Source organism: Pongo abelii, chromosome 5, assembly GCF_028885655.2.
Source record: "Pongo abelii isolate AG06213 chromosome 5, NHGRI_mPonAbe1-v2.0_pri, whole genome shotgun sequence".
NCBI classification, from domain to species: domain Eukaryota; kingdom Metazoa; phylum Chordata; class Mammalia; order Primates; family Hominidae; genus Pongo; species Pongo abelii.
In genome coordinates this window covers 64,151,582-64,171,042 of record NC_071990.2, presented here as the reverse complement: position 1 = coordinate 64,171,042, position 19,461 = coordinate 64,151,582, and the positions used below count along the sequence as shown (strand labels likewise).

The 19,461-nt window shown below is 35.5% G+C and overlaps 1 protein-coding gene across 6 annotated transcripts in view; it reads right to left on the bottom strand.

The window, feature by feature from the left end:
• Positions 1 to 413: 413 nt before the first annotated feature.
• The window catches only part of PHF3 (PHD finger protein 3), a 78,771-nt gene continuing 59,723 nt past the window's right edge, over positions 414 to 19,461 (bottom strand). For all 6 annotated transcript variants that reach the window (XM_024248169.3, XM_054557667.2, XM_063724843.1 and 3 more), the window contains 10 exons: positions 16,908 to 17,052; positions 16,670 to 16,826; positions 14,788 to 14,904; positions 12,599 to 12,730; positions 11,578 to 11,713; positions 8,985 to 9,180; positions 8,336 to 8,483; positions 5,972 to 6,061; positions 3,849 to 4,044; positions 414 to 3,625 (listed from right to left, as the gene is read on the bottom strand). In XM_024248169.3, coding sequence (XP_024103937.1) covers positions 1,500 to 3,625; positions 3,849 to 4,044; positions 5,972 to 6,061; positions 8,336 to 8,483; positions 8,985 to 9,180; positions 11,578 to 11,713; positions 12,599 to 12,730; positions 14,788 to 14,904; positions 16,670 to 16,826; positions 16,908 to 17,052 — 3,443 coding nt within the window. In that variant the 3' untranslated portion in view covers positions 414 to 1,499. The remainder of the gene's footprint in view (positions 3,626 to 3,848; positions 4,045 to 5,971; positions 6,062 to 8,335; positions 8,484 to 8,984; positions 9,181 to 11,577; positions 11,714 to 12,598; positions 12,731 to 14,787; positions 14,905 to 16,669; positions 16,827 to 16,907; positions 17,053 to 19,461) is intronic.

Sequence of the window (19,461 nt, the reverse complement as noted above, 5' to 3'; positions counted from 1 at the left end):
TCATTGAAAATTAGATAGAATGTTTGGTTCTGAATTTCCTCCCTTCTCTCTGGCAAAAATAACAAGGATAATTCTGTTTCAAAACCAATTTTTAACTTTAATCTTTAAGCTCTTTAGGAAAACAATCTTAATTTTGTGGAATTATTTATATTTTTCTTCATTAATACAGGTAAGTAAATAATAGAGTTCTCTTTCTTTTGTATTTTGGAAGGGTTTTTTTTTTTTGTCAGCATCATTTGATAGCTCTTACTTTAAATTACAGCCATCAAAACCATGTGTTTTAGGGTTTAAATAAATTTAGATTTGAATTAACAATAGTTTTATTTTTTTCAAGTAAAACTGGCATATGAAACTGTACAGTTACTTTACAAATTAGGCTAAATCACACATTTTATAAAAAGATTCAAAACATATTTCTCTTCAAGTTCTGTGGTCTTTAATTTTAATGATTAGTGAGTCAGAGTACCAAATTGCGATGATGTAAAATTTTTCAGAAACTTACCTATAAAGTGGGCTACAGCTGCACAGTGTTTCACAGGTAGTTCTAAATTCTAGCCTCTTTAGAACTACACAATTCATCTCAGCCTATAATTTAAGATTTTAAAAAATTGTTTTTCCCCTCATCTAATGCCTGACATAGATAGCTACATCTATAATGTTCTTGGCTGAGTAACAAAAAATCAATGTCTGAAGGTAATTAAAGCTTTAAAGAAGAAATTCTTTTACTACTGAATTTCAAGTGACACACACAAAATAGGTGAGAAATTCTTTTATCATATTTAGAATCAAAATATCCCTTAAAATATTTACATTTTACAGTAAAAAGGATAGCAAAACACAAGATCATGTACAAGCTTAAGTATTCAAGTTTCTGAAGAGCCAAAAATGAAAATGAAAATAATGGCCTACCACAAAGCTGTAGTATATGGTAATAAATGACTTCAATGAGTGCAGATTAAAGCAATAAATGTACCCCTTGGGCTTCTGATTCTTGGTCAAAAACTGCTCAACTAAATGATTAGCATAATCTGATTATGAAGTTGCTTGGATTTTTGTTGCTCCTCTACAGTTTCTTTAAAAACAGTGCAATTTAAAACAAACTTACAGAGCACACATTACTCCCAAATTAGTCATTATATAAAGGACATTCACTAGAGGCAGTAAATATATTCCATAGTTAACCATATTACCAATTAAGGAATAAAACTAAAATTTCTAAGCCTTTATTGCATATTAATAAAACAAATCTTTGAATATACAGCAATGTAAAACTTTTAAAAATATTAAATTCCTATAACTAGGGACAGTTGGTATGAAGAAGGGATGATGAGCACTGGTACAGAGCACTCTGCACCAACACACAGAATTTACCGTTCTGCAAACGACCGATAGTAAAAATTTTAAAGATGGCACAATCCTAGCAGGCAATCTTTCTTTTGTTTACAAGATACAACATTTTAACAGTTATTTAAATGTAATCCTGAAGCAGCCTGCAAATTTTACCTTTTGCTTTTAGTTCTGTCAGTATGGTCCCTATCTTTGTGGTACCTATCCCTGTCCTTTTCTCCTTCTCTATGTTTACTTTTCTCTCGTTCTTTGTCCTTCTCATAGTCTTCACTTTTAGGTTTATCTGGCTTCTTGTCTACATTCCTACTATCTCTGCTTGCTTTTCCATCTGTTCCTCGATCACCATGTGATAACCGTGCCCTCTCTTTATCTTTGTGCCCTTCCTCCCTGCTTTTTCTGTCTCTGTCCTTGTCTTGGCTTCTGTCTCTGCGTCTATGCCTTTCAGATTCTTGCTCCCATTCCTTTTCATGTCGCTCTCTTTTCAAGTGGTGTGAATCACTATAAAATCTCTGGCGGTCCCCTTTACCCCTATTAAATGGCCTATCCAGTTGCTGTTGGTCTTGCCTACCCCAAGGGTCACTATGGCGCCTTTCTGGCCTCCGAATATCTTTAACCTGGTAAAAATTCTGCGGGCCTATATACCTTGATGCTTGTGAGAGAGGACCCATCATACGCTGTGGCTGACCTGGGAGATGAACAACAGGTGGCCAGGGAACCATGGGATTTTGAGCAAAGCCAAAGCCTGGAGGGGGAAGTAATGGAGGTGGCAAATGTGGTGGAAATCCAAACATGCTTTGTGGGGGAAAATTAGGAGGCCCTGGAAATGGAAATCCAGGTGGGCTAGACTTGAGATGCTGAAGGTTGGGCTGCTGTGGCCTCATGGGTGAAAAGTTTGTACTTGTTCTGGGGCTGGTGCTTCTGGAAGTAAAGGTGATGCTTTTAGAAGGAAATTCTGATGGACATGTGTTTCCAACTTCAAAATGCGATGTCGCTACTGCAGATCCTCTTCGAAATGGGTGCACAGTTTCAATATTTTGCATTAAAATATCCTCCTGTAAGGGTTTTGCTTGTTCTGCTTGAGAAGTCTGTATGTTTTCTACTGATGGTGAGTTTTGTGCAACTTTTAAATTGTCACTCTGCTGAACACATGAGTTTTTCTCTACAGAACACAACTTTTCCTCTACATTGACTTGTTCTGTTAAGTGCTCCTTGTTGTGTGACAGGCCAGGCAGGATGTGTTTTTCTCCATTCCGGCAACTATCTCCATCTTTGCTTTCTGAAGTAGTTACAGGCTGACTTCGTCCTGCTGCTTGCCTAGGATCCCTTTTCAGGTTGATAAACTGTGGAGACCTTGCTGTATTAGCAACAAGGTTTTCACTACAGCTCACATTACCATCTATGTTTCCTTTTCCTACATTAGATCTGCATGGAGAACTATTTGAAGTCTGGTTATCTTGCAAATTATTCTCTTGATCTTCCTGAAGCTGTCTTTTTAATGTTTTCTCTTTACTCTCCACAGTTTCCTCTTGTTTTGACTGAATTGATAAATTTGTTAAAAATGCTTCTGTAGAAACATCTGGTGGCTTACCTCTGAGACTAAGACTCGTCAAAGGCCCTGCAGAAATGGAAGAGGACCCTACTATTGATGTTTCTTCTCCTATTTCTGCTGACTTATCTGCAGATTCCGAAAGATTATCTACTTTAACTTTTATCTCCTTGTTTTCACCATCAGTTACTTCCACATTATCTGTTTTCTCTATTTTTGAGTTGGTCTGCTCATTTAAAAATGGAATTTCTTTAACAGTGTTTTGTTCCATCACTGACTGAGCCTGGTCATATACTTGACCAGTGGTGCCCAAAAGGCTCTGAAGTATATCATCCACAGGAAGAGGTTTATTTGCTAATTCCAGAGTAGTAGGTTGATTTTCCCAGCCAATCAACACACCAGGAAGAAATCTTAAAGGTTTTGGTGGCTCCTGTTTGGTGACTTCCATTAAAGGTTCAACTGCTGTTGGAAGGTCTTCCTGAAGATTCTGCTGAGGTTTATTTCTCTGCTTGTGTAATACAGTTGTAAAAGAATTAAAAAAGTCATTTTCTTCCTCTGGTGCTTCTTCTGTAGAAACTTCTATTTTACTTTTTTTATCAGGTGGCAATGCTATTGGTGCACTTTCAGGAGTCTCAGCTATATGACTAGTACTAGCACAGGCACTGTGCTGCCGCTTCAGTTTCTGACGAATAATTAAGCCCAACAATAGATTAGGTCTATGCAGTTCAAGCCCTGTATAAAACCAAAAACATCAATTAATTCATCATTTTCAATCATTGCAAAAAAAGGTAAAATTCTGCCTCTAACTTATTACAGGATATTAAATGGTGCCTGGCCCTGTCAAGCCATCTCTAGAGGGCTGGATCCTGAGAAAGAAGGCAGAATCAGTCTTTTCACTCTGGTCCCACCTCCCATGTTATTTCATTCTTATCCTATTATTAAAACGTATACCTACCAGGTCCATCAAAAGGCACAAGAGGGTGTGGAATTTTATCTGTGGCACCCAAAGGAATAAGGTACATATCTTTAACCTGCTTCATGTTGTTAGCAGCTACTCCATAGCGCTTTCTGCTACTGAAGTATGCAAAGAGCAAAGTATAAGAAATTTGATCTTCTTCAGTTACTGGTGTGAAGCGAACCACACAAATTTCCTGTTCAAGAAAATAACAAATAATTGTTTAAGGTAATAAGCTAAAGAGTAGCTTGGTTTTAAAACTATTTCTCAATTAGTAATAATCTATTGAACTTTATAATGATGGTACCAAATAACGTGGTTTACCAACTTAAATACAGAAGAGAATATTAAAAGCAAGCAACTCTTAAGAAAAGATCTTTACTGATCCATTGATGGATTTATCTGATGGCTTACATTTCTTATGGAAACATAAGAAATGGAGTCCAAAGGTATTAATGACTTTTTTGAAGGTGACAGATACAACTTGTCAGTGGCAGAGATAATACTGAAACCCAAGTCTTCTAATATCTACACTATATCCTGATTTCCAATGCTGTAACTTCCACAAAGGGCTGCCTATGTTCTTGACCCACTGGGAATTAAAAGCACCCAACACTTCCACCCTACCATACATTTATATACACAAACAGACAAATCTACTAATAATCCAGTTACTAGGCACTGAATTTAGAAATAAAAAGGGCTGGATGAAGAGACCTTAAATACATATAGACCATAAATTCTGTAAAGTAATTTGGCTTAGGAATTTTCTTGCTTGCCTCTAGGTTTTGTTTCAGATAGAAAAGACAGTCCTAATTTGTTATTAATTTGGTAGTGTTCAAAAACAATGTTTTTTTCATGACGTTATATGGCCGAAATGGGAGAGCCAGATTTGCTGCAAAGCCTAAAACTGATGCAAGCTCCTAAGGAAAACATGTGAATGAGCTGAAATATGACTCTATCTCTTATAAAATGTGTGTCATCTAAACTGCCCTCTTTTAGAGTAAAAATCACCATACATAAGTTAGTAACAACCATTATAGCATGTTTAAATCTGTTAAATTGGAACATACTATAAAGTGTTGGGCAGTAATATATGTGTGGATTCAAGAGTGATTCTCAAAATGCCCAAGAGTAATACTTCTCATTTTTATTAGTGCTTTAAAGTTTATTTGTATTTTAACACTGTATCAATTTAAATTCTAAAATCTATATTGGAACAAAATATTCTTTTCAGCTTAAGATTATCCATTTTGGATCATTCCAAAGAAAAACTAGAGACTTCTAGAAAAAGAGGCAAAAAAGTAACATTTATTCATTCAAGATTTATATATCGAATGACTGTTAATATACTAGGTACTATCACATCCCCTGGAGGGAAAAACAATTTCTTCTAATGATTAAATTTTCCTCTGTAGTAATAGTCTATAAGTTAAAAAAAAGAAAAGAAAATGTAGAGAGAAAAAGGAAAAGGAGAAACATTATTGTGATAGAGCCATTTCACAGTATCTTTTCTTCTTTCCTCCTATTACTAACGAGAAGCCCTTAACTTTTAGCTGGGCACATGGCCATCCAATAAAGATTACATTTCCCAGCCTCCCTAGCAGCTATGTATGGATGGCTATGTGACTAGGTTCTTTCCAATGGAAGCTGATGACTGCAATTTGCCTTTGAAACAACTAGACAGGTATTCCTCATTTACTCCTATTTGGTATGTTTGACTGCTGAGGACAACACTCTAATCAACTTCTATATTTTTTGAGTCACTATATTTTAGATTCTCTTTTTTGCAATAGCTTAGCTGTGCCCTAACTCAAACACTTGTCTATAATAGAAGCAAGGCAAAATTCCAGGGTGAATTTCAACACTTACTCTAAAACATTTCTTCTAAAACATTAACAGAAGCCACAAAGAGAGCATCCCAGGAGAGGAAAAAAAAAATGCTGTACTGTTGACAGCCTCAGCAAATGGCTTTTGTTCAGTTTTATAAGGTATATTATGTAGACTTAAAATGTGTATTGCCTCCTTTCCCCAGGAGACCTTGCACCCTTGCATAAGAATTCTAAACTGTTTACTTTCTAAACATTTTCCCATGCTGGTGTAGTGAAAAAAGTTTTCCTCACCTTGGTTCCTGATGCTTTTATTTTTTCCACATAATCCCAAACTGTCTGAGGTGATATCCTGCCACCTACTTGAATACTATCTGGTAGGTCCTATGGTTAAAAAAAAAAAAAAAAAAAGAGAGATCAATATATATAGATTATCTTTATTATGACATTAATAATTCATACAAATTTGATTCTAAGACTAATTTGAAACAGTAATAAAAACAAATAGATTATGAAAAATGCATCAGAAAACATAATACAGAGAGCAATTAGGTTTTACTTGAAATGCCAACTACAAATGACTGATGCCTAAATTACAGCTACTAAGAAAGAGTCTGAGTTCATGCCCAATCTCACTATGAAAGATGGAAAAGGGAAGCAATGGCAAGCATACCACATTAACAATTCAGAAAGAACACAACACATTTCAGAATATTAGTGGAGATTGTAACCTCCCCTTTTGGTAGCAGTAGGCAGGAAAATTCCTTAATAATTAACAGCTGAATTTCAAAGGTTACCAAATGTAATTACAGAGTGTATTTTTGCACAAAGGAGAATAATATTGTAATAATTCAAGGTTTATTTTTTTAAAGGCATAATCTTTCTGAAAACAGATGACTACACATGAAAGCAATTAAGAATATTTAAAACTTTATTCAGTACATTCCTATTTTTTCCACGAAGACTGAGGAAAATCATAAAAACATAATTGATATTAAATTCAATTTAGTTTATTTAAATTATTAACTACTTTAAAATATTTGATTTGGAATTTTAGTCCCAAACTAAAAACAAGTACAAAATGGAAGTGAAAATCTGGAAAGCAACCACATAAAAACTGTGTCTCGGAGGGGAAAATAATAATTTTGTTTAAAATCAAAAGGATTTTGTAGTTAAGGGCTTACCTCTCCGTTTAAAGAATTATCTTCACCATGGACTGACCAAATAATAAATTTCTAAACAGATTTGTTCAAGAAGAACATCATGGATCTAATTCATTTTTCTCTTATAAAGCTCACATTTTTAAAATATCAAGCAAACTGTATATAAAAGTGATTAGTCTGTTTATTAATCGAAAACACACTGCTAGGCTGGGCACGGTGGCTCACATCTGTAATCCCAGTATTCTGGGAGGCAGAGGCGAGCAGATCACTTGAGGTCAGGAGTTCAGGACCGGCCTGGCCAACATGGTGAAGCCCCGTTTCTACCAAAAATACAAAAATTAGCCAGGTGTGGTAGCACACATCTGTTAATCCCAGCTACATGGGAGGCTGAGACAGGAGAATGGCTTGAACCCGGGAGGCAGACGTTGCAGTAAGCCAAGATCATGCCACTGCACTCCAGCCAGGGCGACAGGGCAGACTCTGTCTCAAAACAAAAACAAAAACAAAAACAAACCCACAACTGCTAACCAAATAAACTGATCAACATTACATAAACAATATTACATTGAATTAAACTAATTGCAGCCTAATCCAAAGAAAAGTAAAGTTCATGTTAGCCACAAAAAAAAACAAAAAAAAACAAAAAAAAACAGGCAAATGATTTAGGCTTTTTCAAATAAAAAAAGGAATTTTTTTACAATCTTTTAATTCTTTAAATCAGCAGACAGAGAATAAATGAAAAAGGTCAGATATGAACAAGATAGCAAAATATGATCTCAATATAAATACAGTATATATGTACTGATTTATTTTCCTTCTATACACATATAAAAATACATTTCCTTCAAAATAGTTCAAAAATGTCACTGTCTCATTTATCACAATATTATAATGTTACTGCTGCTTATTTTCCATAAATACCACATAATAGTTTCTTCCTATTTCCCTCAGGTGTAGAACCAACCAAGGGTATCACTTGCAGCAACAATGGTCACTAGTCTCACTGGTTTTCAACTAGCTATAAAGCTTCAACTCCCAGTCTACATAAACCCCATTCACAAAAATAGGCAGGTAAGAACAGTAGTCATGAAGATGGGGAAACATAAGCAGTGGGGAAATCAGAAGATTTGTTCAACAAAAAAAAAATGGGTTAACATTAAAGACCAAAAGTATGTAAATCTTTTATTTAAGTGTGTATTCAAAGAAAAACTTGGATATCCATGTAGACTTTCATTGATTTTTAATTATCTGACACAGTGAGACGGTACATCTTGGGAAAAGTGCAGGACATGGGAGTTTAAAACTTTCAGAGTATAGTTTATTTTACAATTCTAAAGATCCATTTGTTAATTCATAATTATATTACTTGAACTGTTTAAGAATCAGTGTTAATAAATATTTCTATTACTAACTCTGTCTTATTTCCCTGTCAATTACTTTCAGAAACACACATATCAATTCATGCACAGAAAAGCAGAAAATTCATGCACAGTACCTCTGTCAGGTATTCTGGGGAGCCAGATACTGGATAGGCTTTGGTAACAAATTTTGCCACAGAAGGCATGTTGATAAAACCTTTCCAGATGAAGTTCAATCGAGCCAGAAAGGTAGACTCAACTTCAACAGTTCCAGGCATCTCTGGACTAGAAAATGACATTAAAAAGCCTAAAGACAAGCTGATGAATAAATCAATGTCCTACCTAGTTATCAGTTACTCGTATTTTAGCATGTAAAGGCCAAAATATGAGGCTATTGACAAAGAGTTCACACTTTCATCTTATAAAATTACATTCATATTTACATAGTAATGTTTTACAAAATCTTCCCTCTTGGCTGGCTTAGGAGAACTAAGATCAAGAAAAGTGCAAACACTTCGTCTTTAATAATCTATCCCTGACTTTTGGGACCAGCATAATTAAAGAGAATTTTAAAGCTGTTTCCCCACACATTCAAATATCTCACTGAAACCATTCCAAATAAATTTATTTTCAAAGTCTTGTTTTATCTCAAAGTACAGGAAAGCACAGTTATTTTCTCAAATGAGAGGTTCCCAAAATGTCACTTTTCTGTTTTTGAAGACTTGCAAGTATAATCTGGCAAAGATCTATAATGACTATTACAGAATTTACGACAGAGAAAATTACCGTGGAGCAGGAGAGAATGTTGACTTTGGAGACTCTTGTTTCTCCTCTTCAAAGAATTCAGAAGCCAAAATATTTGAAGTTGAAGACAATGCATCTGCTATACTTTCTGCTTCATTGTCTGAATGTTTGCGAGCTACTCCTACAACAACTTTTACTTTTTTTGGAGAAAGATCATCTACAGGTGGTGCCATTCGACCTAAGCCCAGAATACATCAAAAGAAACCAACTGTTAACTACAACTCTTATAACTTAACCCATTTTCACTTTCTAAAGTTATTCAGGTTCTATGATTCAATTGCTGAGTAACCATACATTTCCTGGGGTTATATCTAACTGTCATCATTTAGTTATATTACAACCACATTAAAGAATCAGCAGAAAATTCACTAGTGTTCTCCCCACTGCCAGCCCTCTTCTATATACAGGGACTTAAGCTTATCTGAAATGCAATTGAAAGCAAATCATGCATGGTTCTACCTGTAATAAAGTTAATTTCCCCTTAAAATCTCTTTATAATTATTTCCTACATGTAAAACATATCATGAGTAAATATGGACTAGATTAGCAGTCCCCAACCTTTTTATCACCAGCAACCAATTTCATGGAAGACAATTTTCCCATGGACGCTGGGATGAGGGGAGAGATGGTTTCAGGATGAAACCATTACACCTCAGATCATCAAGCATTAATAGTTAGATTCTCATAAGGAGCACGCAACCTAGATCCTTCACATGTGCAGTTCACAATAGGGTTTGCACCCCTATGAGAACCTAATGCCACTGCATCTGACAGTAGGCAGAGCTCAGGCAGTAATGCTCACTCGTCCACCGCTCACCTCCTGCTGTGAGACCCAGTTCCTAATAGGCCATGGACCGTACAGGTTTATGGCCCGGGAGCTGAGGACCCCTAGAGTAGACAGTATAATTCCTCTCTTAGTGAAGTGAAAAATTAGAAGAAGAGAATGTTAACTCAGACAAGCTAAAATGAAAATATTATTACTAGAACCTAAAACAGGTTTCTTAATTCTCGGACAATTTTTTTTAACTAAACCACACCAAATTCCAATAGTCTTGAGAAGTAACATGAAGAACTAAGACAAATCTGTATATCTGTACCCAGGTTTGGATTATATAGCAACAGCTCATGACTATACATGCCTGAAGAGATACCTCACCAGAGAAGCTATACAGGTGGCATATAAGCATGAAAAGATGTTCCACATATGTCATCAGGAAAATGCAAAGTAAAACAACAGAGAGATACCACTATACACCTATTAGAATGGCCAAAATCTAGAATACTGACAATACCAAATGCTAGCAAGGATGTAGAGCAACAGGAACTCTCATTCATTGCTGGCAGGAAGGCAAAATGAACTCTCATTCGTTGCTGGCAGGAAGGCAAAATGGCACAGCCTCTGTGAAAAATAGTTTGGAGGTTTCTTATAAGATAAACATACTCTTACCATACAATCCAGCAATTGTGCTCCATGGTATTTACCCAAAGGAACTGAAAACACATCCACACAAAAAGCTGTATACAGATGTTTATACTAGTTTTATTCGTAATTGCCAAAACTTGTAATAAAACAAGATCTCCTACATTAAGTGAATGGATAAACTATACATCCAGACAATGGAATATTATTCAATGCTACAAAGAAATGAGCTATCCAGCCATGAAAAGACATAGGGGAAGCTTAAATGCATTATTACTAAGTGAAAGTAGCCAATCTGAAAATGTTACATACTAGATGATTCCAATTATACAATATTCTACAATATTCTGAAAAAGGCAAAACTACAGAGACAGTGAAAAGATCAGTGGTTTCCAGGGGCTGGTGGGGGTGTTGGGGGAAGGGATGAATAGACAGAGTAAAGAGGATTTTTAAGGCAGTGAAAATACTCTGTATAAATACTATAATGCTAGATTCATGTCTTTACATATTTGTCCATACCCACAGAATGTACAACTCTAAGAGTGAACGCCAATGTAAACTATGGATTTGGGGTCATTATTTTTCAATGTAGGTTTGTCAACTGTAGTAACTGCACCACTCTGGTGTGGGATGTTGCTAACAGTGGAGACTATGCACGTAGGGAGGCAGCAGGTATGTGAGAAATCTCTGTAACTTCCTTCCAATTTTGCTATGAACCTAAAAGTGCTCTTAAAAATAAAAAGCTTTTTTACAAAAAAGTAATTTCAGTTTCTGATTTGTCTTATGTTATATAATAATAATAAAATATAAATGCTATTTTACTCCTTTACTTTAGTAAATGACAGTATCATCACAACTGCCCACAATTTTTGATGTTCATTCTAATGGTTAAATTCTTGTCATTTGACTCCAGCAAGAACAGTTTTTAAGTTCAAATCATATATAGTATAATTAGGTCCAGACAGTAGACTATACCACAGTATCAAACTATACCTCAACCCAGAAAACCAGTCACACGAAAGCTTAAAGACTGTGAGTGAGTGCCTCACCACCAATATTGGGAAAACAAAACCTACTTAAATTACATATACTAGTATGTAAGTATCCTTCTTTCATAATGAATGCAAAATTTTAGGAAGAAAAACTTCCAATTACCTATGCAGATTTTGCAGTTGAGATCAAAAAGATGCTGTCTGTGTTGACTAGTGGTATCTTTAGACATAGAGTCAACCTCCTCTTTTTGTTTTTCATATCCTTCTGGCTTCTCCAATGACTTATTGGCGGCTGGTTCCTAACGTAAGTCAAAGTAAAAATTAGTTTTAGCTGATAAAATTTGGCCTCAATTATCAAAATCATTTTATATTTTCCACTTATACTTTTCCAAAATGAAGTTGTTCCATAGATAGGTTTTTGTTTTTTGGTTTTTTTTTTACTATTTCTTAAGAAAATGAATGCTAGCTTTTAACTGTGACTTAAAATTAAGCAAAAATTTAAACATTCCCCATTCTTCAAGGCTTCTAGTAAGACTTCAAATTATTTCTTCACTGACTTTTGAAAATAAGAAAAGCTATGCCACCTATCAAATGACAGTCTGCCTAAGAAGCACTTACAAATTTCTAAGCCTACTAAAAAATTCACTAAGTCAGGCCAGGCACGGTGGCTCACACCTGTGATCCCCACACTTCGGGAGGCCGAGGTGGGCACATCACTTGAGGTCAGGAGTTTAAGACCAGCCTGGCCAACATGGTGAAACTCTATCAATACTAAAAATACAAAAATTAGCTGGGTGTATTGGCGCATGCCTGTAATCCCAACTACTTGGGAGGCTGAGGTGGCAGCATCGCTTGAACCTGGGAGGCAGAGGCTGCAGTGAGTACTCCACTGCACTCCAGCCTGGGCAACAAAGCAAGACTCTATCCCACCAAAAAATAAAAAGAAATTCACTAAGTCAGAGCACTCCAGGAATCTACATTGTAATAACTGTTTAACAGGTACCTATAATGCAATTTGAGAGACATTACTCAACACTCAAAAAACCACTAAACCAATAAAATAGGCTACTTTTAAATGGATGCATATTTTAAAATTCTTTTCTCTACTTTAAAAACATTAGGCAAATAAACCTTTTCTGAATCTTCATGTTTTGAGCTATAAAACATGGCACATCTATCCTTACCTGAATCTCCATGGCTGCTTCCTGTTCTTTCATTGGGGCATCACTCTCAATTTCTATTTCACCTTTATGAGTTATTTTGGTGATTGGCCGTCGTTCCACTTCTCTCTGCTCTTTCTCAATCATTTCTATGGTCTAACAGAAAATACTTTTTTAAAAATATTAAATTTAAAATATGTATTTCCAAGTGTACACCTTAACTAATAAGAGCTTACCTAAAAATAAACGAATCATCACAGATGACTTTTAATCTTAAGGTAATGTCTCATATAACAAACATATTCTGAGTACTTTTATAGGCCAGAGACAGTTTTAAGTACTGGGGTTATAAGAATTAGATCCCATACCTCAACCATGAGAAGTTCACATGTACATTTGTTATTAGGAGGCAAATGAAGTCCAAAGTAATTTACAAAGTGGTGAAACATACTATTTGTATTTGAAATCTGTTTGCTGATTTAGTACTTTTTAGCAGCTGCCACAGGGAAATAGGAACTATTTTGCTCTTAAATTCCTAATTCAATGTTCTAACATCCCCCACAATAGTAGTTTATTCAAACCACCGATCTGGTAGTCCTTTGTTAGTTGTCTCCTAACTAAGCCTGCTTAGTGACCCTGAAAATTCAGTTGAACAAGCTTAGCAACGAAACATCAAAATTAAGCAAGTATAACAAGAAGTAGTATAAAGGTAGCCAGGAATAGAACAGGTAAGGAGGGCATAGATGGTACTGCCTTTGTTAAGTACAAATCATCCTTTAAAGAAAAATCAGGTACATGGCCTTAAGAAAGAACAAGCTGGCATTTTCTGATGCAGATGATACTCGCAGCCAGTTTCAAAGCAGAAGAGTGGCATGTGCATATTTGGGATATGGAGAGAAAGAAGAGGAGGTGATATTATTTTCAAAATATAAGAGGGGGAGAAATTACATACGGTGAAGGTAAAGGAATGTATGAAGAAGTAGGATATGTCAAATCAAGGCCTCTAGATGAGCTTCAAACTAGAGCTGGCATAGGTCTATAAGGAGGTTTAGTGCCTCAGATGTAACTACATATTATGAACAAAAGAATCAGATAAATCATGTAGAGTTAATATGAACTACAACCAGTATTTTCTAGAATAAGGGGCTAACATTCTGATGCCATTGTAATACAAAAATTGGATAACATGGCTATCTCACTGTCACAATAGCTGTAAGTAACATACTTAATTTTTAAAGGTACTTTAAGTACCTTTAAGTTCACAATCTCCAACAAAAACTCTTGCTATCTGTGAGTTTCACAATTTTTAAATTTAAACATGAAATATGGTGCACACACTCTATATTACATAACATTCCAGTTAGGTCTGAGACACGTATTTAAATATACAATATTTCTGTGAATATGAACACTCATACTTGGCAATTCAGGTTAAGCTTTATCAATAAATTAGTTATGCGAAAATAACCTTATTTTTCAGAGCTTTTGGCATTTGAAACTTTGGATAAGAGATAAACCTGTAAACATTTTTATTCTGACTTAAGTCATCTGGCTCTACAAATTACCAATATTCATAATATCTTCAAACTGTGCTGCTGAAAAATACGGATGTAATTATGAAAAGATGTTAATTCTTTTCCCACCCTTCTCATTTACAAACTATAATAAAACACAAGGTAATTCTGTAACCTAGTAACTGGAGAAAATGAGAAAAAAAACTGACAAGATCAGAGAAACCAACAGAATTTAAGAACTAGAGGAATGGAGAACAAGTAACTAAAAGAAGCATGTAGGCCAGGCGCGGTGGCTCACGCCTGTAATCCCAACACTTTGGGAGGCCGAGGTGGGCAGATCATGAGGTCAGGAGATTGAGACCATCCTGGCCAACATGGTGAAACCCCACCTCTACTAAAAATACAAAAATTAGCTGGGCGTGGCAGTGCGTGCCTGTAATCCCAGCTACTTGGGAGGCTGAGGCAGGAGAATCACTTGAACCCGGGAGGCAGAGGTTGCAGTGAGCTGAGATCGTGCTGCTGCACTCCAGCCTGGCGATAGAGCTAGACTCCATCTCAAAAAAAAAAAAAAAAGAAGCGTGTAACAGAAAGTCTGTGTTATTGTGCAGTCTGTGTTGAATTTACCTCTGTATAATTTTTACCCAATGGCTGAAAAACATAGATTTTGATAGTCAAATGCATATTTATAGATAATCTTACATGTCTGTTTTCTCTTCGTCTCCAAGCAGCTAACTCTTTAGAAGCTAGTTCTTCTGGACTCATTCTGATAAGATGATCAGGAGTTACTTCTCCTTTCAGTACTTTTTTAAATAATATCTGGAAGGATTTTAAAACAGGAATAGAAGGTGAGACAAACATTTGAAAGAGTGATTATTACACAGAAATTTGTAATAAAGATACAATTTTTGAAGACTGATTTACAAATATTTAATTATTTATATATTACCTACTACACAGAGATTAAATGACAGCTTTGTGTTCTAGGAATTTAAGGCAGCAAAACACACATTTCATATAAAAATCAACATATATGGAGAAGCATGTACAGTAGAACCATTACAATACCTACCCAAAAGTTGTATTAAGTCTACCCAGGGACACAATCTAACCATAACAATAAGCAATCTATAGTATAGCGAGGTACTGCATCAAAGAGCTTTACTCAATGTAATGGTCTTCATAGTTTTAAGATTTTACATATTTAAATCCTGACAGGCTTGGAGGAAACTGCAGAGCAAAGAACCACTTGCAAGAAAGAAACCTGAAAGAAACCTGAGGGAGGCCAGGTGCCGCAGCTCACGCCTGTAATCCCAGCACTTTGGGAGGGCAAGTCAGGCAGATCACAAGGTCAGGAGTTTGGGACCAGCCTGGCCAAAATGGTGAAAGCCCGTATCTACTAAAAATACAAAAATTAGCTGGGCATGGTGGCGTGTGCCTGTAATCCCAGCTACTCGGGAGGCTGAGGCAGGACAATCATTTGAACCTGGGAGCGGAGGCTGCAGTGAGCTGAGATGGCGCCACTGCACTCCAACCTGGGTGACAGGGCAAGACTCCGTCTCCAAAAAAAAGAGAAAAAAACCTGAGGGAAATAAATCTTTATTTAATTGCTGAAGAAAAGCTTCCAGATTATGTAATTCCAGAAGCATCTGATCCTCGGGACCATGATGGCAGAATGTACAATTTTAAGTCTCTGTTAGTATACTTCAAGAAAGTATCTCAAATCACATACTGTAGCAAATATCCTTATACAAATTTATATCAGTTGTATGAAAACCTTTTACGCAAAAAGGCTGCATCTAATTACATTCTGTTACCTAGAGTCATCTATAGTAAAAAAAAAACTGCTGGTGGACCTAGGTAAATGTCACACACAAGAGATCAGTCATGTTCTGAACCTTTAAAATGTTCGCTGGCATGACTTTTCCTTATTGTACTTATCAGAGCCCTACTTTTGGTGTTGAGAGCTAACACTGACACATACACACACACACATGCACAGCCTTCAGACTTCCTCTGTCCAAAACATGAAATCCCAAGAAAAAATTAGGAGTTTAATTAACATTTACTCTACTGCTATAATACTTGGAACTAAAGTTCTATTTAAGACTATCTTTAGAACTAAAGTTATGTATTTTCTTAAGAAAATAAATTACATTTCGATAAAAACAATTTAAAAGCATTTTTACTCTATCTTCAGATTTAAGTACAAAATAGCTCTATTTTCAGATTTAAGAAAAAAATAGTGTTATAAATTTTAGCTTAAAAGAATACATATGAATGAATACATATGAATACGTATGAATGAATTTTTTAATGAATTGTATTATATAAAGGAAAGTAAAGAAAAAAATAATATAAATCAGGTTAAGACACGTTTAGCATTTCAGCAGACTGAATGGTTAATGTTATTAGTATGCAGAATTATTCAGTAGCAAAGACTATTAAAATTACATGTTCTACATCAAAAGGAAATTATAATCTCACTCCAATTAATAAATTATAGATCTACTGTATTACAATCTGAGATACCTATGTACTCAGGAAAGTTGGAAGCATAAACATATGAACAAAGCATACTTACATTGTTTTTAGGATCTTTCAAATTAAACATCAAACTTCTATATTTGTTCTTATATTTAGCATCTGTGTCCCGAAAAAAAGAGAAAAGCTCTTTCTCAATTTTTGTGGCAACTTTTGCTGCCTTTTCCTCTGGTACCTTCAAATTTGAGTCTGTAAGTCTTAAAATTAGGACAATTCAATTATTTTTCAAATGTATAAAGCATAATTATTGATACTTCTATAATAAAAATATATGTTACCTCTTCATAAGAATGTCTTTGAGAGAATGTCTGACACTTTGCCTGATCTGATCTGCAGAAGGCTTGGAAGCAGAAGCAGCAGGATGTACATTAAGCACTCCTTTTTCAACTTTCTTCTTTTTCATCTCTTGCTTCTCATGAGTACCTAATTTGAATAAATATCAAAACTCATTACATTGCTTTTAAAAATCTTTCCTTTTTAATGAATAAGTTTATAAACAAAACTGATTAAAAGTCACTACTTAGAAATAAGATCAGAACCCACAATCCATACTGAAATATTCCTGACACTGAAATCCTAATTAAAATGAATAGTGACTAAAAACTGGTCCTACTCTTTCCTCAATTTAGACAATGGCTTTTAGAGCTAGTTATTTTTCCACACATATATATTAATTAACTTTTAAAAAGTTTTTAGAAATTTTGATCTGAACTTATTAGGAGCAGATAACCTAATACCACAAAACTGATGAATCTCTTCTGGTTTTACTAATTTGAATGTTAAGCTTTTCAAATTATTTTTATTCTATCATTACTAATTCCCACGCATCTCCAAAATCTCAATGTCAAACATCCCCCTGCTCTGACTTATTATACCAGCACATTTATTCTAGAATCTCTTCATGCCAACAATTCTTAAATCTATGATTTTTACCATCTTCATGTATTCACTTTTCATACATTATAAACTTAGATTAGACAGTCCAATACCATTACCAGCCCCTTGTATACTTAATATCTCTATTCTCTCTCCTTTAAACATGTGTGTTGGCAAAACCACAACTCTGCGGAAAGCCAACTTTTATCCTTCACCCAAATAGGCAACAAACAGCTGAAGACAAGGGAGAAAAATAAGCACTGGTACTGACAGATGTCATTTTAAATTTATAACCACAAGTTTTAAGTAGGTAACTCAACCTTCTGCCCTAATCCTATTAACTTTTCCTAATAAATTTGCTCTCCCACTTTCTAAGATATCTATTTTATACTTTTTCTCCTCTCATCTCAAACCAACAATACCTCCTTCTCAACTACAACCTTTTTGATTTGCTCTTCATATTTTACTGAAAAAAAATGGAAAAACTGCCAACCATCATTTTCCCATTACCAAATCCAACCTACCTACATTAGTTCTTCCTCCTACCACATACAATCTTCCCTACTATCCAATGGATGAGCTTTACCTTTCTGATAAATACCTCCCTCCATGTGGAGTGAATCCCATCCCCTCTTGTATTCCTGAGTTTCACACCTACACTATCACTTCTCTCTCTTACATCATCATCATCATCTCTCTCTAGTCTCTTTCTCTCTATTGGATCATTCCCATTAGTCTTACAAACATGCTATAATATCTTCTTTAAAAAAAAAATTCACATCCACTTCTAGCTACTATAGCATTTGTTTCTTTAAACAGCAAAACTCCTTGAGAGTTATCTGTAATCAACATCTCCAGTTCCTCACTCTTCCATTCATTCATAAGCCACTACAACTGGTTTTTTTCCCTACTGCTCCACCGAAACCATTCTAGTCAAGGTCACCAATGATTTCCATTTTGCTAAGTCATAGACTTAACAATCTTGTGTTTATCTTACTAAATGTCAGACAGCATTTGGTCATTCCTTCCTTCTTGAAACTTCACCTGGCTTCCAGGCCACCAGTCTTAGTTCTCTTTCCTCACAGGTCACCCATTAGTTTCCTTTGCTGTATAACCTCTTCTCTCCCCAACTCTTAAATGCTGATGGCCAGGTTCAATGGCTCATGCCTGTAATCCCAGCACCTTGAGAGGCCAAAGCAGGAAGATCACTTGAAGGCCAGGAGTTTGAGACCAGCCTGGCCAACATAACGAAACACCATCTCTACAAAAAATCAAAAAATTAACTGTGTGTGGTGGTGCACACCTGTAGTCCTGGCCATTCAGGAGGTTGAGGCGAGAGGATAGCTTGAGCCCAGGAGTTCAAGGCTGTAGTGAGCTGCTATTGCACTACTGCACTCAAGCCTGGGTGATAGAGTGAGACCCTGTCACAAAAATAAAGTAAAAATAAATGCTGGTGCTGCCCAAGGGCTCTGCTTCTGTCCCTTCATTATCAAACTCTCCTGTAGCTATTTACATCTAAGCTCATGATTTTAAATACAGGTTGAGTATATGAAATGCTTGGGACCAGAGTATTTTCAATTTTGGATTTTTTCAAATCTTGGAATATTTACATTGTACTTACCAGCGGAGCATCCCAAATCAGAAAATCTGAAATCCACAATGCTCCAACAAGCATTGCCTTTGGGCATCATACCAGCATTCAAGTTCCAGATTTTAGATTTGGGATGTTTAACCTGTACTAACTGCTATGTACTAGTAAATCCCAAATTTATATACCAACCTCCAAAGTCTTCTAATAGGCTCCAGACTCATCAGCCAAAGATTTACTCAAAACATTTCCACCTCAATGTCTAATAGGAATCTCATAATGGCCAAAACATAATTTTTCAATTTTCTTCCCCAAACCGTTTTCTTTTCTCAGACTCTATTTCCTTTACCAACCTATATCTAACCCAT